The sequence below is a fragment of the Magnolia sinica genome, chromosome 12 (genome assembly GCF_029962835.1).
Source record: "Magnolia sinica isolate HGM2019 chromosome 12, MsV1, whole genome shotgun sequence".
Classification (NCBI taxonomy): domain Eukaryota; kingdom Viridiplantae; phylum Streptophyta; class Magnoliopsida; order Magnoliales; family Magnoliaceae; genus Magnolia; species Magnolia sinica.
The window spans coordinates 83276215-83302317 of record NC_080584.1 but is presented as its reverse complement, the minus strand read 5'-3'; the positions used below and the strand labels follow the sequence as shown (position 1 = coordinate 83302317).

The following is a 26103-nucleotide window of genomic DNA, read 5'->3' as shown; positions in this document are numbered from 1 at the left end:
ACTCAATAACGTTAACACACCACTAAGGTCCGTGGTGTGGCATGATTTATGTATTTTATCTGCTCCATCCATCCAATTTATCAGATGATTTTGTGGCTTGAGCCTTAAAATTAAGCATGTTAAATGTTCAAATGGACCACACCATAAGAAGCAGTTGAATTAAATGTTTATAGTTGAAAAATTCTTGGGGCCCACTTGAGTTTTGGATCAAGATTATATTTGTGTTTTCCTTTCATCCATGTCTGTATGATCTTATGAACAGGTTGGATGACAAATAGACATTACCGTAAGGCTTAACAAGGTTTCAACAGTGGAAATCATTATCCCCACTGTTTCCCGTGGTATGATCCACTTAATCTTTGGACATACTTCAATTTTGGGTTCAACCCTTTAAATTAGATGGAAAAATGGATGGACGGTGTGGATAGACCACATACATTCAAGGTGGGCCTGACTGAATTTACTCAGTACCATAATAGTATACTGAGTTACTCAGTACACAATCCGATTTCTTCCATATGCCGAAGCGGATTGACTGGTGTACGGCACACCACCAACCTAGCTGTGGTACATGTCTTGCGAAGATGAGCGCTAACACTCCACACCTCGGAAGTTGTATGAATAGCTGAAAGGGGATCAAAGTTACATGGCCTCCATGATGATGTATTTATCATATCTGCACTGTTTATATATTTAGTGAAATCATTTTAGATCTTAATCCAAAAAATGAGTCATATTCAAGCTTAAGTAGACCACACCACAAATAACAGTAGGGGTAATAATTTTCACCGATGAAAGTTTCGTAGAACCCACTGTAATATTTATTTTTCACCCAAATTGTTTATAAGTTCACGTAAAACCTAAACGAAGAGGAAAAATAAATATCATATACAAAATTTCTGTGACCCTGGGAGGGTCTAAATGGTAGACGTTCAATCCCCCGCCGTCAACACACACTAGCCAGGTTGGTGGTACGTGGTACACGGAAACGGATTGGCTAGTCCCCTGCCACCAGCCAATGGCTGATGGGTGGGCCCCACCATGATATAGGTGTTTTATCCATGGTGTCGATCTATTTTTATAGATAATTTTAGGGCATGGGGAAAAAAATGAGATATATCCCTATCTCAATTGTACCACATTATAGGAATATGTGTTGAATGAACATGGACCATTAAAAACTTTTTAAGGCTTATAAAAGTTTTGGATCAAGCTGATATTTGTTTTTACCCTATAATCTAGGTCTATATGACCTAATCAACAGATTGGATGTCAAATAAACAGTATAGTGGGCCTTTGGAGGCCAATCACTATTGTTTTCTTATTGTGTGGTTCACATGAGATTTATATCCCTCTAATTTTTTGCATCAACTGCTAAAATGATCCGTAAAAATGGATGAACGGTGTGGATGAAACACATACATCATGATGAGGCCCACAGAGAACCGACCACCGACCACCAGGCTAGTGGGGAGTAGCCAATCCGTTCCCGTGGTACACCAGCCATGCATCATGGTGGCCCACGAAGCTTGGTGACGTCAACCCACCACCGAAGTCGGTGGTGTGCACTCCACGCACTACGCACTACGCTTCCGACTTCCATATACCAGTCTCCAAACCCCATTTCCCTACTCACTCCTCACTCTTCGCCCATTTAAAAGTCAAACCCCCTCCCCAAACCTCCCAGATTCCGATCGCCGGGATCCTCTCAGGCGAGAATTCCGGCCTCCGAAACCAATCCCACCATTCGTTTTCCGTCAATCCCGCCGGAAAATATGAAGGCTATCGTCATCACAAGCCCCGGCGGTCCGGAAGTCCTCCAGATTGAAGAGGTTGAAAACCCTAGAATCGGAGACGGTGATGTCCTGATAAAGGTCGAGGCCACCGCGTTGAACCGGGCCGATGCCGAGCAGCGAAAGGGATCGTATCCGATTGTGAAGGGAGCGAGCCCATATCCAGGCCTCGAGTGCTCTGGAACCGTTGAATCCGTCGGAAAAGACGTCAGCCGATGGAAGATCGGCGATCAGGTATTCTCTCAAGGCTGCAGGCCAGTCACCATACCGTGGGACCCACTCGGATTGCGTACTGAGTAACTCAGTACCCTTCGTCGTACTGAGTAAAGTCTGTTGGGCCCACCGTGAATGTGTCTGGCTTATCCACACCGTCCATCCGTTTTTTCAGCTCATTTTAGGCGTTGAGCCCAAAATTGAAGCATATCCATAGCTCAAGTGGACCCCACCACAGGAAAAGAGGGGATAATGATTTCCACCGTGGAAACCTTCCCAGGCCCACAGTGAACGGATTGGCTACTCCCCCTGACACCAGCCCGTGGCTGTTGTTCGGTGGTCTGTGGGCCCTACCATGATGTATGCGTTTCATCCATTCCGTTCATCCATTTTTAAAGATCATTTTAGGGCTCCATCCTATAAATAAGAGGGATATAATTCTTATGTGGAACACACCACAGGAATACAGTAGTGATTGGATATTCATCATTTAAATCCTTTTAAGGCCCATTGTACTGTTTATATGGCATCCAATCTGTTGATTAGGTCATAAAGACCCAGATGAAGGGAAGAAACAAAGATCAGCTTGATCCAATACTTTTATGGCCCCCAAAAAGTTTTTAATGGTCGACGTTCATTCAACACTGTTTCCTCTAATGTGGTCCACTTGAGATGAGGATATACCTCATTTTTTGTGTAGTACCATAAAATGATCTATAAAAATAGATGGATGGAATGGATGAAACACATACATCATGGTGAGGCTCACAGACCACCCAACACCAGCCATTGGCTGGTGGCAGGGTATTAGCCAATCCGTTTCCGTTTATTTGTCATCCAAAGCTCAAGTGTACCACACACCACCGATGTGGCTGGTGTGTTGACCGAGTTTTGTGGGTCCCATCCTTAGTCATGACTTATGAGTTATATCCAAACCGTCCGTCCACTTTTTGAGCTCGTCGTTCTGTGGGTCCCATCATGAGTTATGAGTTATATCCAAACCGTCCGTCCACCTTTTGAGCTCGTCGTAAGGCTTGAGCTGAAAAATAAGACAGATCAAGAAATTAAGTGGACCACACTGTAAAAAGCAGTAGGGGATTGAATGCTGGCCATTGAAACCCTTATGGGGTCACGGAAATATTGGATCAATATGATATTTGTTTTTTATATTCATCCATGTAATGTTTTAATGGTGAGAATCATTATCTCACTGCTATTTGTGGTGTGGTCCACTTGATCTTTGGAAATTAATTATTTTTGGGATCAGATCTAAAATGATCTATTCAAATGGATGAACGGTGTAGATATGATAAATACATCATTGTGGGCCATGTAACTTTGATCTCCTTTGAACCGGAAACAGATTGGCTACTCCCCCTGCCACCAGCCCTGTGGCTGGTGTTCGGTGCTCTGTAGGCCCCACCATGATGTATGTACCCACACCAGCTAGTTTGCTGGTGTGTGGTACACCAGCCAATCCGCTTCCTTCATCCCGAACCTCTGTGAGTCCCGTTAAGATTTCAATGGAAGATGATCAATTCACACTGTTTCCTGTGGTGTGGTCCACTTGAGCTTTGGATATCCTTCCAATTTTGGCTCATAATCTAAAATTGGATGGTGAAACGGATGGACGGAGTGGATAAGACACATATCTCATGGTGGGCCCCACAGAGTTTAACGTACTGCGTTACTCAGTACGCTCTCCGATTTCTCAGACCGGTTCATGTGGTGGGCCCGCGGCAGGAGACAGCATGCATGCCATGCTAAAATTCGAAATTTGAGATATAATACAACGATCGCGCGGAATATTTGTACGGTTCCAATTGAGCTTTGGGTTTGTATAAGTGGGGCCCATTTTTCACTGATCCAAACGGTTGATTTCGAGGGTCTTTGGATGCACCCCATAAGTAGAGGAGCGGATTGGCTGTTACCCAGGCACAGAGATATGATTGTGATCGGGGCTGTGTGGGGCCACAGAGATATTTATGATAAATCCACTCCGTCCATCTGTTTTAAAAGACCACAATAGGATAGGAGCCTAAAAAACAGGCAGATCGAAAACTCAGGTGGGCCATACTACACGAAACAGTGGGAAAGGAAACGTCCACCGTTGAAACCTTCCTGGAGCTGACCATGATATTTACATGCCATCCAAACCGTTCACAGGGTTATAACCACTCAGATAAATTGCAAACACGAATATCATCAAGATACAAAACTCCTGTCACCCCCACACCTTCATCCCCTACTGTTTCGTGTGGTATGGCCCACCTGAGATTTGGATCTGTCTGATTTTATTTTTTTATTCCGGTCCTATTGTGGTCTTTTAAAACAGATGGACGGAGTGGATTTGTCACGAATATCCCTGCCGGTCCCACATAGCCACTGGCACAAGTATATCTCTCCACATAAGCAGGGACGCGAATTCGGTGCTTACACCCGCCTGTCCCAAGCTCCGAACAACGAGGGTTCTGAGGCTTATGGTTTTATCTGTACTGTTCATCTATTTTTCCACATCATTTAAGGGTTTAATCCAAAAAAATGAGGCAGATCCACAGCTCAAGTGGACCACACCAAAGGAAGCAGCAGTGATAAGGAAGCCCACTGTTAAAATCTTCTTATGTCGCACCATGATTTTTATTTTCCATCCAACCTGTTCATAAGGTCATCTAAACCTAGATGAAACGAAAATATGAATATCACTGCTGATTAAAACTTTTGCTGCTCCCAAAAATTTTTAATGGTAGGAATTTAATGTGTAGTGTGGTCCACTTGAGTCTTAGATCTTCTTCATTTTTGGGATTATACCCTAAGATAATATGAAAAAATCAATTAACAATATGAATAAAACTCATACATCATGGTGGCTTGACCCTTATATTTAAGTAAAATCCACCCTGACCACTAGATATGTCACGCCAAGGGCGTAAAAATCACCCCCACCATCTATACCACATGATTGAAAATGGAAAATAGTGCACTGGGCAACAATTGCCCTCCAAACTATTTCCCTAGGTATGGCCCACCAAAATCATGGATGATCTTGAATTTTAGGCCCTAGGCATAAGTTTTGGTGTGTCGTCTAATGATTGGAGTGAATTTCATACAATCATCATAGTGGGCCCTGTAAAAGTAAGGGTGGATCTCTTCTAACTTTTTTCTTTAGGGTAGTGCACCTAAATCACAAGTCAGTCCGAGTTGCTTAGGATTTTGCACGGGCTTAACCAAAAATCAAGTCCTAGTGTCCTTCTCCAACTTTACAGAGATTATTTACGCTGCTCTTGATTTTGACTGGGCCCACCTTAATGCTTATGTAAGATCCACTCAGACCATTACATATCTAGCCTTATATTAGGAGATGAGATAACATTAGGCTGACGTGTGATTCTAGTGGGCCATACCGAAGGAAACAATTGGGAGAGAGATTTCCACCCTTGATTTTTAGAGGGCACACTGTGATAGGTATATGAAATCCACTCCAACCATTAGATATCAAATAAAAATTTAGAGTTGTGGCCCAAAAATCATACCCATCAGTAATTCATGTGGGCCACACTAATGGAAACGGTTTGGAGGGCAAGTGTTGCCTCACACACCATTTCCAATCATGTGGTCCACTTGGATCAAAGATGGAAATGGTATTTGGGCCATTGGCCTAACATGGGGTGATGCACCTGGTGGTTGGGGTGGATTTTACATAAACATTACGATGGGGCCCACTCAAGCTGCCCACCCATTTGCTGTCATGACAACCATTACAGAAGATAGTGGAATGATAATTATATGGATTAATGAGGTAGCTTTATTGAAACAAAGACCTTTGTAAAAGTAGCTTATTAGATTAAACTTGTAGCGGTAAGTAAAAATGTCTTGCTTTTAACTTCTTACTTTATAACTCTCTCTCTCTCCTTCCTTCTCTTGCTCATGTCCCGATGTGATGGACGGTCCATATCAAAGGTAGCCCTGCATGATGGATTGTCCACATTAAAGGTGGGGCCCATGCGATGGATGGTCCTCATCAAAGATGGGCCCACATGATGGATGACCCACATCAAGGTGGGCTCATATAATGGACAATCCACATTAAAGGTCGGCCCCTAATAATGAATGGTCCATATTCCAAAGTGGCCCATATGATAGACAACCCACATTTCAAAGGTGGAGCCTACATTATTGACAACCCACATCAAAGGTGGAATCCACATGATGGATGACCCACATCAAGGTGGGCTCACATAATGGATGGTCCACATCAAAGGTCAGCCCCTAATGATGAACGGCCCACATCCAAAGCGGGCCTAGCCCACTTTGAAGGTGGGCCCCACATAATGGATAATCCACATCAAGGTGGGCCCGCGTGATGGATGGTCCACATCAAGGTGGGCCCACATGATTGATGGTCCACATCAAAGGTCAGCCCCAAATGGTGATGACCCACATCTAAAGTGGGCACTATATGATGGACGATCCACATCAAAGGTGGGCACTGTATGATGGACGATCCACATCAAAGGTGGGGCCTACATGATGGACGGTCCACATCAAAGATTGGTTCCACATGATGGGCAGGTGGGCCCCACAGGATGGATGACCCACATCAAGGTGGGCCTCACATAATGGATGGTCCACATCAAAAGTCAACTCCTAAAGATGAATGATTTGCATCCAAGGCGGGTCCGTCATGCATGATAGACAACCCACTACGAAGGGAGGCCCACACGATGGACAATTCACATCAAAGGTGGGCTCCAAATGATGGTCATGTTCCTTAAAGGTGGGCCACACATGATGGACAACTGACATTGACGGTGGGCCTCACATGATGGATGTCCAACATCAAGGTGGGCCCCACGTAATGGACGGTCCTCATCTAAGGTCAGCTCCTTATGATGAATGGCCTACATCCAAGGTGGCTGAGCATGATGGAGACTATGAAGTTGGGCCCTGCATGCTAGACGATCCACATTAAAGGTGGGCCTCGCATGATGGATGATCCACATCCAACGTCTGACATGAAGGGCAACCCACATCCAAGGTGGCCCCATACGATGGATAGCCCACATGGAAGGTGGGCATTACAAGGTGGATGGTCTATATTAAAGATAAACCCCACATGATGGACAGTTCACATTGAAGATATGACAAAGGTGGACCCAACATGATGAACAGTTCACATCAAAGTTTGGCCCCACATGATAGAAGGGGGATCTTAATATTGGACCCCAGATAGATAAGTAAAAATTGGAAGAGATTTTAATGAAATGTATTTATAAAAATGGAAGAAAAGAGAAAAATGAGAGAGATTAAAAAAATTAAAATTTAAAATTACTTGTGTTGTTATAAACCAAACAAACTTTTCTACTTTTTGGTTGATAAGTATGTTGTTTATGAAACAAACTTATTTGTTGGATAAGTAGAGACCAAGATAAGTTACGAAGGCTTAAGTAGCTTAAGCAAAATGACTTACGATCCAAAGGAGCCCTAAGGAGTCCATCTTGGATGGCTGATGCACCAAAAATCTTGTAGATTGAAGAATCATGACTATTCAATAGGGTGGCCTCATATAACAAACGAAGGCTAATTTTTCTGAATCCAGGATCTTCCAATCTGGAGATTTTGGTGCATGGGCCATCCAGGTGAAGCCTCATCACAACAGCTGTTTGGAACCGACCATTAAGTGAAGATATGATAGAGAATGGTTTTGTTACAATGTACAGTTCCTGAAGAATCTAGTGAAGAATTCTATCATCATCATCATCATCATCATCATCATCATCATATTCTAATCACAAGGAATCCGGGTTGACTATACAAATCCTATTCTACGATTCCACTCTATCAACAGCCCTAACTTCAATTACACCATGGGTCATTGGGTATTTTCTTACTACCTCCACCCACATCTTTTCAGCCTCCCATTCTCACTTTTAGAGCCTTCAACTTGGACCAATTCACTCCTAACCGGTGTAGTTCATGGTCTCCATTGCACATAACCAAACCATCTGAGTCTACTTTCCCATCTTATTTTCTCTTGGTGCTAGTCCTAAGTTCATCAAATGTATTCATTTCTAATTCTATCCTTCCTTGCTTACAACTCATCATCTCAACATCTTCGTGTCAGCTACACTCATCCTATGAACATGTTGTTCCTTAATTGACCAATATTCTATCCCACAATCATGGCTGATCTTATATCAGACAAAACTCTAGAGGAACATCTCCATTTCTTCCACCTAGCTTGAATTTGATGGGCGACATCCTTCTCAATCTCTTCACTCCTATTGACCCAAGATATTGAAAGTGGTTATTGTAGGATACTTCTTAGTCAGCAATCATAAGTAAATCCTAGTTTCTGCTCCTATTGTTACTAATTTTGCTCTCCATATACTCTGTTGTAGTCCAACTAATTTTAAATCCTTTAGATTCTAAAGTGATGTAGGCCCATAATCCTTGTAGGGTCCAACATGTGCTGGTTTTGAGTGTTTGTTGTGAAATTTGGAGCCTATTAGAGATTACAGTTGCCATTACAGTTGCCATTTGTGGAAGATAGGGGGGCTATGTGGAAGATATGACTAAGGATTTTAAGAATATTAGCAGATTTATTTTTGCTATTTTAGGCCATATCTTTGTTAGTTGAATTTTTATTATTTCAAATAAGATTGATTTGCAATCGATTAAGATTGATTTGAAATCAATCTAATCGGGGGAAACTTTCATTAAAGATTGATAGGGATTATTTCTAGGGTCTATAAAAGGGGGTGTGGTGTAAGAGGCATTAGAGATTACAGTTGCCATTTGTGGAAGATAGGGGGGCTATGTGGAAGATATGACTAAGGATTTTAAGAATATTAGTAGATTTATTTTTGTTATTTTAGGCCAAATCTTTGTTAGTTGAATTTTTATTATTTTAAATAAGATTGATTTGCAATCGATTAAGATTGATTTGAAATCAATCTAATCAGGGGAAACTTTCATTAAAGATTGATAGGGATTATTTCTAGGGTCTATAAAAGGGGGTGTGGTGTAAGAGGCAGGCATTCCACATCTCCCTGAGTTTTAGTTTCTGTAAATATTTTAAGCCAAGAAATTGAAATATCAATAAAGTTACTTCTCCCTCTCTACTTTAATATTGAGCATATACGTGTTCATTTCTCTGCGAGTCGGATGTCGAGATCTCATTGATTCAATAACCGGGTTGCACCATAAAGCACCCCTCCATAAACCATAGCGAAGAATACTATGAATGATAAAATAATTAGGAATATATGATCCTCTGCTTGAGGATGTGTAATAGTATCCTCGGGCCCTAAGTTCCAATAAGGAAGATAACATGAATCCTCTGGATATGCACAATATCAATGGTTCTAAATTTGTAGAAGTGAGGCCTATGTTTAGTTATCCAGACTGTTAAATATGCTGGGTCCAACATTGGATGGACCCCATGCTCCAATGATCTTTTCGATAAGAGTATCCAGCCATCCTAATGCATTGGTTGTTTGGCTGCAAACAGTGTTTTAAATATTGACGATATCAGTCAGTATATCCCACGATATATCTTGTATCCCACCTATGCGATACGAAATGCACAAGTAGTGCGATATATCCCACATGTTTGATCTGGTGAGTATTTTCAAATTCCGATCCTTTTATTTTCTATAAATCATGTTAAATTAAGTGTCAAATTGATACAAATCCATGATTTTTCATGTTTTGTGAAAATCATGGATTGGGAGTTTCGAGATTTGGAAGAGATGCCGAGTTGCGAAAAATTGAAAAAAATCAAAATTTCCCAATTTCTTGCAAATCGTTTGCAATCTTTGTGTCCAAACGTAAAATTAAGCATGTATGTAACCTAATCTAGTGATTCTTCTTTTGCTTGTGAATGTATTGCTTGTGTTTCCACACATTTTCTTACATTTATAAATTATATGAATATACTTGCATCAATTCAGTTAGACAATGCGTAGATTAGGACCCCATACAAAGAAAACCTATTATGTGTACTTGTTTTTTGTAAGGTTTTGATTTATATGTATTGATGTCTTTTTTAACAATCACTAAAGTTTTATTGAAAAATTCAACCAATTTCCCAATGTTTCCCCATGTTTCCAACAACAAAGATACATTACACGATACAACCGATATATCCCATGCGATAACCAATATGTATCCGTATCCCAAGAATGCGATACTGATATTTCGAACACTGGCTGCAAATAGACAGTCAACAAAAGAAATGCTGCTACTGTTTATGTTCAGTCATTTGTCTGAAAAACTGGAAGCTTTGGGGTCATACCTAATCCATGATCGGACCCATTATCCACAATTGATAGGCCTTGTCCCAAAGTCTCCCAGATTGGAAGATCCTAGCCATCCAATTGTTGATCTTTTTCTGTGAGTTGAACCATAGCTTTATTTTGTGCCTAACATCTATTTGCAGGCCACTGATTAAGGGGCTAGGTTTGCCTATTCAAAGAGATTTTTCAAGCATGGTCTATTCATAGTCATGGACATCAAAATCAGGTCCCAGATGTTGTAACTCAGATCTGACAATGTTATAGATATCCTTGAGCCAAGGATCATATAATTCCTCCAAAAATAAAAATCATATGGTATGATGTGTTGAAGGTATTCTTTGACTTGTCTCTGTGTTTGGATGCATCATTGATTTAGATAATCAATTATGATAATTAAGTTGGCTGAGAGTTAATGTCCAATGTTGGTTAAGTTCCACTTTATTTGGAGCAAACAATCAGATTGTGCAGTTATTATGGATGCAGATAGAAATCCTCAGTCATAATTGAAGCTGATCAGTCTCAAATACCTATTACATCTTCAGTGGATTTGAATATCCCATTGGGATCTGATAAAAGAATCAGTATCCCATTCCAGCGAACGATCCTATTTAGTTCATATATCTATTTTGTAGTTTGATTACGAACCAATCCAAATCTTTTTTTCATTTTTTTTTTTTGGTAAATGCATGAAAATTTCTGATCTAATTGCTGGCCGGACCATGCCAACATTCATCTTTCAATGTCATACCTGTGCCTTATTATTAAGATGGATACGAGGTTGAATGTGTAGCTCAATTGGATAATCCTGTGTTGCTACTGCAAGTTGTGACCTTTTGGTTAAGGGTTTGATCCTTGCATGCCCTATCCGAGTAAAAGGATATGTCATCTCCCATATAATTGCATGATTGTGGATGGTTATGTTTTCTACAAGTGGTCATGTAGATATTGTTGGATATTTGGGTTTATTATCTACTATCCCTATGGTTTTAAATATCATTCTGTATGACTTGTTATTGCTCAGGTGGCATCAATTTTGGTGGGAACCGGTCTGGGTTGGACCACCTATATGTTAAAATTGGGCAATTTGGTCTGACTGGTTTGAATCAGGATGAGATGTGGAGCGAGTCAGACCGGTACGGTCCAAGTTGGTAACGATATGGATGAAGTTGAAGCAGTCTCATTTTCTTTTTTTCTTTTCTTGGTTTTGTCCAAGCGACTTCGGTCCAATCCCAGGATCAGTTGCATTCTCAAACCAAGTTTTAAACCTTGAATATGTAAAGTTGGGTAATTTTGATAATGGAGACACTTTCTTATAGAGATGTACATGCCTAATTTTATAATAGCTAAATCTTAATATGAGCTATATAAAATCTAATTATCTACCAGACTAGGATCTAGTTACAACTTAGATATTTTAATTACAGATTGTACAATCTAATACTCTCCCTCAAGTTGGAGAGTGAGAACTAAGAATGCCCAACTTGGAACTTAACCACCGAAAGGGCTCAAACAAGCTTCTCGCCAATGGTTTGCGAAATTTTCCGCCGCTCTAATACGTGCTGGATATGCAAAATCTAATTATCTACTAGACTATGATATAATCACAACTCAGAGATCTTAATTACAGATTGTACAATCTAATAGAATATGTCTAGTACCTGAGTTTGATTTTTTAAAATAGTGACGAGTCATAATCATATGGTATTTCATGTTATATATAATTAATGGCCTGAGCCCATGGTTCAATTGGATGTCGAGGTATAGAAACATTGATGTGGGTTCAAATTCAACATATTGATCCTGGGAAGAAAATGTTTTATCTATGCATCATAGTTTCTTTTATTGTAAATGCTGATTTTGTGCAGTGTTTATGTTGTGATTATCCATGGAATGTCTTTTTCAGGTGTGTGCTCTTCTTAGTGGAGGAGGGTATGCAGAAAAGGTAGCTGTTCCAGCTGGACAAGTTCTTCCAATTCCACCAGGTGTTTCTCTGAAAGATGCTGCGAGCTTTCCTGAAGTGGCTTGTACAGTGTGGTCGACAGTTTTTATGATAAGCAGGCTATCCACAGGAGAAACCTTCCTGGTAAATAATTTAGGCTTTATGTGGATTGAGTCTCAGAAGATTTACTTTGGTTCTCAAAGCAGGTGTGCTTCACCACCATCAGCTAATCATTTGGCTGTTGTTTAGTACTCTTGTTTCCAAAAAGAGTGCATTTCTAAAATTCATTTAGCATTGCGGGAAGAGATGAGAGATGGATTCAGCCTCATCCATACAGAGAAGACGGATGCTTGGGAGTGACATTCCCCTCCTTAGAATCAGAGGAAATTGGAATGCTTTAATTCCTTAACCAAACATGCCCTTATGTTATGTTGGCTTTGCGCCAGCTTTTGGCTCACCTTCTTTAATTAAATCCCATCATCTTTCACAAAAAAGAAAAGCCCTTATGTTATTGAATCCCATTTTCTTATACATGGAACCTCATATATGCATAACTTCATCTTCTAGGTGCTTTATCAATATCTTAGGTAGTTCTAAACTGCTATTGTCACTTATTCTAAATCTATCAGTTTGCATTTCTCATGATGCAACAGAGTATTGTCAAAATTGGATATTTTTTTAACAGTCTGTAGGGCTGTTAACTGGCCAGGTTCCGGCCAAGCCGAGGTATGTCCTAGGGCTGTCAATGGGTCAGGTCTTATAGTACTCATACCTGGGCTAACTGGGTCCAGGTCTATATTTGGAAGAGTCAAATCTGGATCTCATTGGATTGGGTACCCGTTAGGTCTTTGGATCGAGGATTCGAGTTTGGTTCGGAACAAATAAGAGCATTTAAATGGTTGGGCCCACCTAATGGATGGATTCAATCTCACACACAAATGCCTCTTTGAGAGGTGCATGTTGTGTAAATGGGTTCTCATGCATATGCGTCAGGAAACCTCATTTCTTTTGCTAGAATAATCAGTATATATTAAATATGTATAATTTTACTATTAAAACTAACTAGACCCAACCTGACTTTACATGGATCCGGCCTGAACCCAGCTAGATCTGTCTTTAACTGGGTCCAAAGGATGATGCCCTAGCCCAACCCGATATCTTAACGGTTCAAATAATGGGACCTGGTCCCATTGAAATCGGGTCGGGTCCATTGGGTACCCATTTACAGCACTAGTCTGTTCAAGCCTGACTTGCAAAGTAAACCTAGGCTGAGTCTGTCCGGGCCCTTGACAGGCCAAGGTAAACAGGGCCGAGCCTATGATGATTATGCATGCCCCGGCCGAGTCCGACCCAAGCCCGAGCCTGGTCATCCTCTTTTGCACAAGGTCTAGGTGTTCATTTGGCATGTGCAATCATACTTGGTATTGACAAAAATGCCCTTGAAACTTGAAACCTTAAACGAGCCTGGCCTGATCAATAAACAGGTTTAAATTTTAGGCTGAGGTATGGCCAAGCCCGAAAGCTCGATGGGCCACCCCATCCCATTGATAATCCTAATTGTCTGACCTTTCATCTGTAATTCCAGCATGATTTTTTTTTTTCTTTAACTAAAAGTTTTTGTTGCATAGGTTTGTGAACTGAACCATATATTTTTCAGATTCATGGGGGATCGAGCGGAATAGGCACATTTGCAATTCAGTTTGCCAAACACCAAGGAGCGCGGGTATTTGTCACAGCAGGTACATAACATGAGATGTTCTGCCTGTATTGCTACCTCTTCCATCTAGTGTAGTCTCCTCTCCATCCATTATAACTACTCTTTGATGCATCTGTGTTAGCTGTGACACCCACCTATCCAAAATTCATGTATGCTCAACCTCATCCATCACCCTAACACCAGTAGGGACCTACCTGTTTATGTAAACCGAGACGAGCTGAAAGCTTTTGTGTATTTGAGACAACCCAAAGGGGTTGAATATATAGAGATTACAACATCTATACAATGAAAGAAATAAAATCAGAATCATCTACCTATGGAAAACCAACTATATAAGGTATGCTAGCTATACAAGGTCTATACAAGGTATGTTTCAGCTTGTCTAACACGGCCTGTCTAACATCCCCCCTCAAACTAATGCGGGGCATCGACAAGTAATAGTTTGCCAACGAGAAATGAGTGACGTGCAGAAGTTAGGGACCTGGTGAAAATGTCTGCAATCTGATCATGGGATGCAACATGTGGTAGAGAAATGAGCCCAGACTGAAATTTCTCACGGATAAAGTGACAGTCAACTTCAATATGCTTCGTCCGTTCATGAAAAACCGGGTTAGAGGCAATCTGAATGGCACTGAGATTATCAACATGGAGTGGAGTAGGATTCTGCACAGGAATGCCCAAGTCGGAAAGAAGTCCACGTAACCAAACAAGCTCACTACATGCAGCAGACATCGCTCGATACTCGGCTTCTGTGCTTGATTTGGAAACAGTGGCCTGCTTCTTACACTTCCAAGAGATGAGAGAAGTGCCGAGAAAAACACAGTAGCCAGTGGTAGATCTTCGTGTGAGAGCGCAACCAGCCCAATCAGCATCCGAATAAGCACGAAGGTCCAGAGTCGCCGTGGAGGAGAAGAACAGTGATCGATCTAGAGTTCTACGTAGGTACCGTATGATGCGTAACACCGCAGTCATATGAAGAGTCCGAGGAGCAGAAACAAACTGACTGACGACTTGGACAGCATAGGCAATATCAGGGCGAGTCATAGTTAAGTAAACCAGACTCTCAACCAAACGACGGTATAAGTCGGGCTGTGCAAGTAGATCACCATCGTCGCGGCCATAATGAATGTTAAGTTCTAAGGGAGTCTGAACTGTTTTCTGATCTGTTAATGATGCCAAAGCGAGAAGATCCTTAGCATATTTACGCTGGCTGACCAGGATCCCACAGGAGTGGTCGGATCTTCAACAGGGGTGGTCGGATCTTCAACAGGAGTGGTCGGACGCGCAGGGGGTGGTCGGATGAACGGTCGGACGCGCAGGAGGTGGCCGGATCTGCAACAGGGGACGTTCGGAAGAGCAGGGGATAGTTGGATCTGCAACAGGGGCGCGGGACGAGCAGCAGATGGTGCTTGGACGAGCAGAGGGATGATCGGACGACGCAACAGGGGTGGCCAGACGGCACAGGGTGGTCGGATCTGACAGGTGGTGCCGGATTTGGATCAGTGATGCTCTGATACCATGTAAACCGAGACGAGCTGAAAGCTTTTGTATATTTGATACAACCCAAAGGGGTTGAATATATAGAGATTACAGCATCTATACAAGGAAAGAAATAAAATTAGAATCATCTACCTATGGAAAACCAACTATATAAGGTATGCTAGCTATACAAGGTCTATACAAGGTATGTTTCAGCTTGTCTAACACAGCCTGTCTAACAGTTTACCCACCATCCAAACAGCCTATGGTGTAGTTCCTCTACCCAAACAGCCAAACAGCCTATGGTGTAGCTCCTACACCACCAGATATCATACTCTCTATCTATACCTAGTATCTATCCAATCCTTGATTCTTACACTGTAACACTTTTTCTGTTTACTAGGAAGTGAAGAAAAACTAGCCTTTTGCAAGGATCTTGGTGCTGATGTCTGCATCAATTATAAGACCGAAGACTTTGTTGCGCGGGTGAAGGAAGAAACAGGAGGGAAAGGTCTGTTTGCTTGCCTCATCATTTAAAGTTTCGAATGCATTCTCAAACCAATTTGTTAAAATCATTATCATATTGCAAATCGTAATAGGGGTTGAATCATATCAAATTGCAAATCATATCATATATCGTAAGATTTTTTAAAAAAATAAATTTCTTAAAATTTTGAAAAAAAAAAAAAATGAAAATTGTAAATAAATCAGTTTTTTTTTTTTTTTTTCAAAAAAAAAAAACATCATCAATCTTCCTTTTACCATCAAGTAATCACCATGTCATGATAGTGTAAAAAAAGGATTCTTATCCTTCTTTTAATTTTTTGTCTTTCAAGAATTCCCTTAAGAAACATACAAGGTTTCTTTAATAATTTATGTTCTTGTTACCTTTCTTGAGTGCAGAATCACGTTGGAAAAGCGGTCTTTAATACTGTTGACCGATGAAAAAAGATATTTTCATTTCTAAACATCATTCCACAATACATATAAGTCAACATGATCGTAACCATCCATGAAAATATTCTAGATAAGTCATACATCAATTTGGTGTTTTGACCAGTTAAGTAGGAAATCATTTTAACAAAAGCTCCATAATTTAACATTGATGAGAATATATATCATTTAATATCTTATAAAGAACAAATAAAATATTTCACCTTTTCTATACAATTCTTAAAGCCCCCACCAATTTAAAAACATAAAATGAAAGCCAAGCAAAGCTTAAAATAGAAGAGAATGAGTATAATTAGAATCATAAAACTGGATTTGAATCGTAAATTGTAAGATTCAAATTATAGAATCATAGGATTCCTATAAAAAGGGATTCGAGGTGGAATTCAAATAATTTTGCTTATGATTTGACTCAAATCATATATTGTAGATCGTAAATCGTAGGATTTTAACAACATTGTCTCAAACATTTAAATATTTGATGTCAGGTGTGGATGTCATATTAGACAATGTTGGTGGCCCTTACTTCCAACAAAACCTCAGCAGCTTAAATGTTGATGGAAGGCTTTTCATCATCGGCTTCTTGGGTGGTGTGGCTACAGAAGTAAACCTCTCATGTTTGCTTCTAAGGCGTCTTACGGTGCAAGGTATTGAAGAATTAACACTTCTTGAGTTTGCTTTGGGCTGTTTTTGGATGCACAAGTGGAAAAATAAAAATAAAAAATTGACAATTTATATTATTTTCCCTAGGAATCATATTTCATAATGAGAAGTAGCCCTCACATTCATTAACTATCCTATAGTATAATTGCCATTTGGAAACCAGACCTTTGATATAATGGCAAGCATGGAGACTATAATCCGGATCTGATGGTCTCTGTGGAACTTCTAGGGTGGTGAATGAGTTGGGTTCAGGTCAGCTCGTATGGTACTTGTAAGTCGTACCCAAGCTAACTAGGTTCGGGTCTTGCTGGGTCCGGGTCTAGATCTTGAAGACCTAGACCTGGATTTGATTGAGTTTGGGTATCCATCGGGACTTTGGATCTAGGTTTTGAATTGGGTTTGGGACAAATAAGAGCAGTTACATGGTTAGGACCCCTCCCAATGGATTGATTTGATTGCACACGTGCCATTTGACATCTGTGTGGTATTTAAACGGTCTCTCTTACATGTGTGTGGCTCAGGAAACCTCATTTCTTTTGCTAGAATAATCAATATATATTACATATATATACGCATATTTATAATTTTACAATTAAAATTTGAAACTAGGTGGACCTGACCTGGACCCAACACAACCTGACTTTAATTGGTTCGATATGATGGACCCAACCATTGGCCGACTAGACCTGATTCTTAACGGGTCCAAAAGGTGAGACCTGAAACCTGACTCTTTTTCTTAACAGGCCCAGCAAATGGAACCCAGACCTGTTAAAATCAGGCGGGGCTCATCAGGTAGCTGTGGGTCCAGGTACCCATTGAAGGGCCCTAGCTACTTTCACTTTGTTAGACTACTAATTGCAACCAAATTCAATATTGTATCCAAACGCATCTTTAGCTGAACAAGGTTGATAAAACAGTATTCTCTATTCTAGCTAGATTTCCTAAATAGGGATCTATTCACATTGGGGCCCACCATTTTGACAATCTGGATTGGCATGCATTATCCTCAGCATGTGAAAGTTGGAGCCTTGCCCATTTGGATATTCTAAACTAGTTATGCTATACAGCCGGGGGATTGAGGAGTAGAAGCCTTGAAAACAAAGCGGTGATTGTCAGCGAGGTGGAGAAGAACGTGTGGCCCGCCATTGCAGCAGGCAAGGTGAAGCCTGTGGTGTACAAGTCTTTTCCATTGGCTAAAGCAGCAGAGGCCCATGGGCTAATGGAAAGTAGCAAGCATATAGGCAAGATACTGCTCATTCCATGATCTGAAAAGAATATCAGAGGTACCCCAATAACCTTGGCATGGTTTTCTACCTGTTCATAAGCATTTTAGCTTCATTTGCAAAATCTCAAATGAAGACTTCTGCAACAATATTTGAGATGGAATACAATTAATCAGAAATACTATAGTGAACAGGGGGAGAGTATAGAGAGTGCAAGTGATGTATGTATTTTTCATGTTTTTGGGTGTGTGCTTTTGTGGAGTATGTTTTTGTATTTCTAGCATTATAATAACAGGTGTGTGAGGGATTGTGGCCCTAACACACAAAACTCTTTTTTCTTCAAAATTCTTTTTTCTTCAAAACACTCTCTCTCTCTCTCTCTCTCTCTCTCTCTCTCTCTCTCTCTCCCTCCTTTCCTATTCACTCCCAAGATCATCCAAACTCAACTGACATTTTTAGATATACTTTTGTGTTTCCACCGTAGACAAAGATATCAGCTGACTGTAATCTGATATCGGGACCATCCATCGCACATGCATAATGTCGATGCTTTTCCAACAAATGGATAAGTAATGCTAACCCATTGCGTCCAGAAAAGGAGCTCTGGCTGCAGTTACCTGTCATGAGGTGGGCCCCACTTTGTTTGTGTTGTCTGTTGGATGGTAAAAATGTTACCAATCAACCATTAAAAGGTGGACTCCCAATCCAAATTGCAGGTAGAAGGCTATGATGATGATGGATATTGGAGTAGGGAGAGGCTATGATGATGGATATTGGAGCCCAGGGCGTTGACGTAGTTGTTAAACTCGTGGCTTGACTCGGCTAGAAACTATGAACTCGGCCAGAAATCTAGTAGAATCACTGTGAAACTCGCTGGTGACCTAGCCTAAGTCCAGACTCAACATGACTCTTAATTGAGTGATGTGCCAAGTTGATATTGAGTCCAGTCAAGTCTTCAAGATTTTAAGGCTCGTTTGGAATGTGGGATTGGTGGGATTAGGTGGTATGGAATTGCAGTTGTTCAATCTATGTTCCATCTGGTATTTGGAATCAATGGGAAGGATTAGATTAATTCAGGTATTTGACTTTCCAATCCCAATAAGCGATACAACCAAATTTCTGGTGGATTTTGAAATTCACTAAAGCTGTGGGCCCCACATTGATGCATGTGTTTTATCTATGCCATTCATCTATATGTGCCCTTTACACGTGACACTCAAGTTGCATATAAATATAGGCGATCGACATCAGTTGCAAAATCTGGCCATTGATTACAATTCTAGTATCCACCAAATGCTAGTTTCATGTAAAACAGTATTTTTCCCGAAGGAAGAATTAAATCCCAAATGCAAGATTGGATGGTAAAAAGACCATGGTAGTTCAGCCATATTATCATTGTATAATAATGGTGTTAATTTCATGTAAGGCAATTCAATACCTCGTAATCCCGCATTCCGAACTGGTTAAACTATGGATTTTGGAAGTTGGATGTGGTTCTATAGATGTCAAACATGGTATTAGAGATTTTGGAGAGATCCTGATAAAAGGATGTAGGGTCTATCTTCAGTGCCAGCCAATGTCGCATAACAGTCACCTAAAATAGAAATGTGGAGAATAACCAGTTGAACCAGTTGCGGTTCGTTCTATTTTTATGGCTTTTTTAATTTAATTTTGTTTTTCGAAGAGGATTTCATGTCTCCGACCATCTGAGTTGTGTGTGATGTACAAATCGGCTCGACTTCCACAAAAATGATGGGTTGGGCTGCATTTTGTTCAATTCTCATTTTGGTACAGCGATCGCCAGATATTTCCCATTCCATACAAATTGAAACAAGAATGGAATATAAGGAGTTGTTTGGATGCCTGTAAATGAGGCTAACTGTAAATGATTTACAGGTAAATGGTTTTACAGTCTATGTTTGGATGCCTATAAATGACAGGCTGCAAATTATTTACAGCTTTCAACCTCATTAGATTTCAAAGCAAAAAAGCTGTGATTTCATTTGTAGCCTAATGGCTATATTTTCAAAAATTGCCTCTCCATTTACAAGAATAATTTACAGTTGATCTCAACACAAATATACATTTACCTATAAACAATATAGGCTATGAATAACTTACACTTATAAATCATTTACCACTTAAACCATTTACAGGCATCCAAACGACTCCAAGTAGAATCTTTTCATCTGCGGATGATACCCAAACATGGGCACGAGTGATTCCACGGTTGAATCGACGACATTGATTAAGATTATGATCAGAAGCTGCATCTCTCGAAGTGGGATGATAGATTGCGTCCCACTATCTTTGTGGAAGCTGTTTCTAACTGCATTTCCCCAACTAAACTGATATTGTTTTTGTCATCCATGGACTCGTTTCATTGGTAATGGAAATATCACTTTTGTAAGAAAAGCCCTTTTGAGTTTTGTTGAGTAGAGTCTGGTTTCAGAGTCTAAAACTATGGCTGGGGTTCAATGATCCAAAACCATTTTATGTTTGCTGTTGATGGCCTGTGTTTCAAAATTCTTCTATTATAAGAACCTAGCTTAGGGTTGGCAATGGACAGTTGCTGTTGACCTGAGTCCGACAAGAAGTTTTTGTGGGCCCCAGTAAGTTTTTAATGGTGGGTATGGTCCACCTGATATTTGGCTCTACCTAATTTTTAGGCTCATGTCCTAAAATGAGATGGCAAAATAGATAAATGGCAGGATAAAACACATACATTATGGTGGCCTCTGTCCAGCACGACCAGTGGTTTGGCTGGGAAAAGGTACTATGCACTTGACCTCGCGAGTCCGTCCCATAAGGTTGAGCTGTGTGGGCCCCACCGTGATGTGTTTCGAACATCTACCCCATCGGTTAGATGCACCATTCCATCGTGGGCCTAGGTCTCAAAAATCAAGTCAATCCGTGACTTGTGTGGGCCACACCACATACAGAAGTGGGGAGGGGCCGTGCACCATTAAAACATTTATAATCATTTTTTGGGCCCACCGAGATATGGTTTGCAAATCCAGCCCATCCATTATGTGTGTCCCACTTGGATGAGGGTTTAGACCAAGTTTCAGCAGCATTCAAAACTCAGGTGGGCCCCACCAAGTGCTTTTATATGTTTTAACGGTGTCTTCACATGATTTTAGATGGTATGGCCCACCTGAGTTCCTTATACGGTTGATTTTTAGGATATCCCATAATTTAGAGGGGACCCATCAAATGCACGGTGTTGATGGTTGACACGCATCACGGTGGGGCCCACACAGATCAACCTCACGGGAGCTTATTGTGAGGTCGAGCGCATAGTACCTTTTCCCATATATATATATATATATATGAACTAGTGCCAACTTTTTTGATAACCCATCGTACGTGATGTGGATCCAAAATCTGAACCGTCCATGTGAAGAAGCACCTCATGAAACCCCCTAGGCCCAAGTTTTACTTTGATCCATAACTTTGGTGGGCCATGAAAAATGAAAATAGTTTCCTCCCTTGATTTGCCTTTCTCTTTGCTATGGCCCATCAGAATTTTAGATTAGATTGAAAATTTGTCCTTTGGGGTTTTATGGGATTTCACATCACATGGACCATTCAGATTAGACACCCATGACAAGTGTGCAAATGTGCCCATGTGCATGGGTGCATGGGTGAGCATGACTCTATATATAGAGAGAGAGAGCAATGCTTACACACAACTAGTTGAGCATTGCATTTTCGTCCAACTAGCCATGCATTTAATAAGAAAATTTCCTCTTTCTCTTTTATATAATACATGTGCTTACACTGAGGGATTTTAGAATGCTTGTCATGGTCATGTAAAGTGACTCATGTGTCAAAGATCTAGGCCATTCATCAGTTAAGACACGTTAAAGATAATTATGTACCAAAAACTAAGACATTACACTTGTAAAGAAAGTACAAGGGAAAGCACGTATGCATGTTAAATCTGGATCGTTGGACTATTTTATTAAAAACCAACACTTTTCGTAAGTATTTGACATGATTGATCATAAGAACATCAAATTCCTTTTTTGCCCCTGGCATGTTGATGTATGGATATTTTGAGCTGGATGGTCCAAATCTATAATAGCATATAGCCCATCATACATTTACTCTCCCTTCACACATCTCCTCTTCCCAAATATTAGTATAAAGTTTGCATGACCTTCCTAAGGGTAACTGGCCGTTGCTTTCGCAGACCTAGAAGGAAAGAATTCATGTGGAGTAGATCTATCCCGTCCATCACATGGGCCACCTCATGTTTGGAGAAGGGATGAAAAGTAAGGTAGATTCAACACTTGATTGGGCTACACCATGGTAGATAGTTGACACAGGAATGAATGTGACGAGGTTGAGCACCGTCTCCCTTGAGAGGATAACTGTTTCGAATCCACGGAACTTTTTTAGACTCTTCACGAAGGCTTTTCGAATTCATGAGAAAGAAAGCAAGCAAAATAGAAAATAAAATTCTATAAAATAAACAAGTTTACAGTCCTTTAAATAAGGATACCAAGTAATGGGAGAGAAATCAGAAGCAAACTACAACTAAAACTCTTAGAATTCACCAATTTATTATAAATAGTAAACTTACTATTTATAGACGGTCGTGATGTCTACTAGTGTGCAAGGTTTTCGACTAAAAATAGCAAGTGTCCTATTTGGCTTCACCAAGCTGTTCTTCCAAGCTCTTTTCGCGTTGAGCGTAACTCCTAAAGCCTAACGGATAAACAGTTATAATTAAACTAAAACTTACTATTTATAGTAAAAACAAGGGGTTGGCCGGCTAAAGTGGCCTGTTCTACTCCAAAATCATATATTTTATGCCTGATAACTCGTCCCGATTGTGAGATACTCCTGATCTAAGGTCCGACTGTCCGAATCACTTCTGTCATCGACTGGGCTTTTTCTAATCCATCTTCGCCGTGAAACTGTATGCAACCCACTCTAAATCAATAGTTAAGATAGAAATTCCCACTATTAAAATCAACCAAATTGGGTTTAGCCTACTGGCTTATATATATGGTTGTTGTGGTATTTTACAAAAAGTAATGCTTGTAATGGACCAATCTCTTAGACGGATTGGATGTCATATTTACATAAAAGGTTGGATGATATGTGGTGGCTGGACATTAAACAGTACTCCAACTTCGACTTTTATTGGAAAAAAGAATTTAAGTGGACGCACTATCTTGATTTTTTTATGGGGCTCACCTTGATGCGTATGTATGATCCACTCCAACCATTAGATGTGTAATCTTACATCGGGTACAGAATTTAAAAATCAAGCCCACCTGTGATTAAGGTGGACTACACCGAGGAAAATAGTTGGAATAGAGACGTCCACCCTTGATTTTTATAGGGTCCACCATGAAGATTATATCAAATCCACTCCACTCATTAGATGCCACACTAAATCTTAGGCCTAGGGCCCAAAATTCAATTCCATATATCTTTCAAATAGGCCACACAAATGTAAATAGTTTGGAGGGTGAGCTTTTCTTTATCAACTATTTCCAGCTGCGTGGTCCACCTGAAAAAAGGATGGACTTGATTTTTGAACCTTAGGTGTAAGGTGAGGTCACCCACCTGATGTTCGGGGTAGATTTCAAATTAACACTATGGTGGGCTGACCCGAACGGGCCGCTCTTTTCCAAAGTTTAAATCACTTCTCCACAGGCATCACAAGGATTAATTACCAAAATAACGTCACTTCTCTTCTCTGCCCAGCATTACGAGCATTGATTATCATCTTAAATTATGCCAAGTGGCTGTATGTTGGGAACAGGTACCACATGGACTCCCACATCTGAATTTTTATGGGCCGACTTTGATATGCATGTGAGATCCACTCCAACCATTATAATCCAGTTATAGTCACAGAATCAAGAAATTAGGCTAACCCTTGATTCACCAATGGAGATAGTTTATGTGAGCCACACCAAAAGAAATGGTTTAATGGGTGAACCTTTTCATGTACAATGCTTCCAATCATATGGTTGACCCGAACTAAAGGATGGGTTTGAAATTTGAGACCTTCATCTAATATGAGGTGACATACGTATGGTTGAGGTTGATTTTACATTAACACAATATTGGCCCACCCAAGGCATGACCCCTTTTCCATGCCAAAATGAAATTAATACGCGATGAAAGTGATTACTTTTATTAATTAAGAGGGATCACTTTCATTAAATGCATGGCTAGTTTGATGAAAATGTAATGTCCAACTAGTTATGTGTGAGTATTACTCATATATATATATATATATATATATATATATCTATATATATATATATATATATATATATATATATGTGGGAAAAGGTACTATGAGGTTGAGCTATGTGGGCCCCTGTCAAGTCAAGCTGTGTGAGCCCCACCGTGATGCGTGTCAACCATCAATATTATGCATTTGATGGGTCCCCTCTAAGTTATGGGATATCCAAAAAATCAATCGTATACGGAACTCAGGTGGGTTATACCATCTAAAATCATGTGAAGATACCGTTAAAGCATATAAAGGCACTTGGTGGGGCCCACTTGAGTTTTTAATGCTACTGAAACTTGGTCTGAACCCTCATACAAGTGGGACACGCATAATGGATGGGCTGGATTTGCAAACCACATCTCGGTGGGCCCAAAAAATGATTATGAATATTTTAATGGTACACGGCCCCTCCCCACTTCTGTATGTGGTGTGGCCTACACAAGTCATGAATTGAGTTGATTTTTGAGACCTACACCCACGATGGAATGGTGCATCTGACTGACGGGGTAGATGTTCGAAACACATCACGGTGGAGCCCACATAGCTCAACCTCATGGGCGGAACTCGTGAGGCATATATATATAATGAGCCACACTGGAGCTTTGCATCCAACTCATTGCTCATGTCTTAAAATAAATTAGAGCGAATAAACACGGATAAAACACATACACTGTGGTTGGGCTGGTTGGGCTAAATAGCTTTGACACCAGTTAGTTAGCTGGCTGGTGCCAAACCGCATCCGCGTCGGTAGCGGTGGGTCACTGTCCCCATCCGAATTCATATTTACACCAGCTATATAATTGCTGTACGTACGTGTTGTGGGAAGTCGAGCACTCACGCTCCTCGAGCTCCTGAGTTGTACAAACAGTTTAAAGTAGATCATAGTTAGATGGGCCCCACCGTGATGTATTTATTATATCTATTTCTTTTATCTAATTTTAGAGATAATTGTAGAGCATTATCAAAAACTGAATCATATCCTACGATCACCTGGACCACCTATAGCATTGGAGATAATGATTTTCACTGTTAAACAATTCATAAGGCCCACTACAACATTTATTTTCCATCCAATCTGTTCATAAGGTCACAGGGACCTGAATGAAGAGAAAAAACAAATTTCATATTGATCCAAGACTTTTGGGATCCCAAAAAGGGTTTCAATGGTAGACGTTCAATCCTCCGTAGCTTTTTTCAGTGTGGTTCACTTGATGGTTAGATATGTCTTATTTTTCATCTCAAGCCTTAAGACCAGCTCTTAAAATGGATGAAAGGTCTGGATATAACACATGCCTCATGATCAGACACGCATAACTTGCTGATGTCAGTACAACAGTTATATAGCTGGTGTGAGGTACACCAGCCAATCCGCGAGCATTCATTGGACGACTAAAAATGAAAAATATCAAATGCCCTTCTTATTTACGTAAAAGAATGTTAGATTTTATGGGTTACACAATTTACTCGCCACGTGTTCTTGGTGCCAGCGTATCAACCGTCACCCGCGGCCAGAGTATCATTTTAACTGCTTCTGACTTTCCTGCCGACCCATCTCTCCTT

At 40.4% G+C, this 26103-nt stretch overlaps 1 protein-coding gene across 1 annotated transcript; it reads left to right on the top strand.

Moving 5' to 3' along the window:
• The first annotated feature begins 1659 nt into the window (after positions 1-1659).
• On the top strand, positions 1660-18620 carry LOC131221931 (uncharacterized). Its single transcript, XM_058217235.1, has 6 exons — positions 1660-2027; positions 12207-12386; positions 13900-13981; positions 15842-15949; positions 16878-17036; positions 18120-18620. Exons 1-6 carry the CDS (start codon positions 1776-1778, stop codon positions 18314-18316), a joined length of 978 nt encoding a protein of 325 aa, XP_058073218.1. The 5' UTR covers positions 1660-1775; the 3' UTR covers positions 18317-18620.
• Positions 18621-26103: the final 7483 nt, after the last annotated feature.

Excerpts from the sequence above, each read along its gene's own strand:
- LOC131221931 (XM_058217235.1), top strand. The coding sequence starts at position 1,776 with ATGAAGGCTATCGTCATCACAAGCCCCGGCGGTCCGGAAGTCCTCCAG. Across the intron at positions 12,387-13,899 it reads CCACAGGAGAAACCTTCCTG|ATTCATGGGGGATCGAGCGG; the intron begins GTAAATAATTTA and ends TATATTTTTCAG. Across the intron at positions 13,982-15,841 it reads GCGGGTATTTGTCACAGCAG|GAAGTGAAGAAAAACTAGCC; the intron begins GTACATAACATG and ends TCTGTTTACTAG.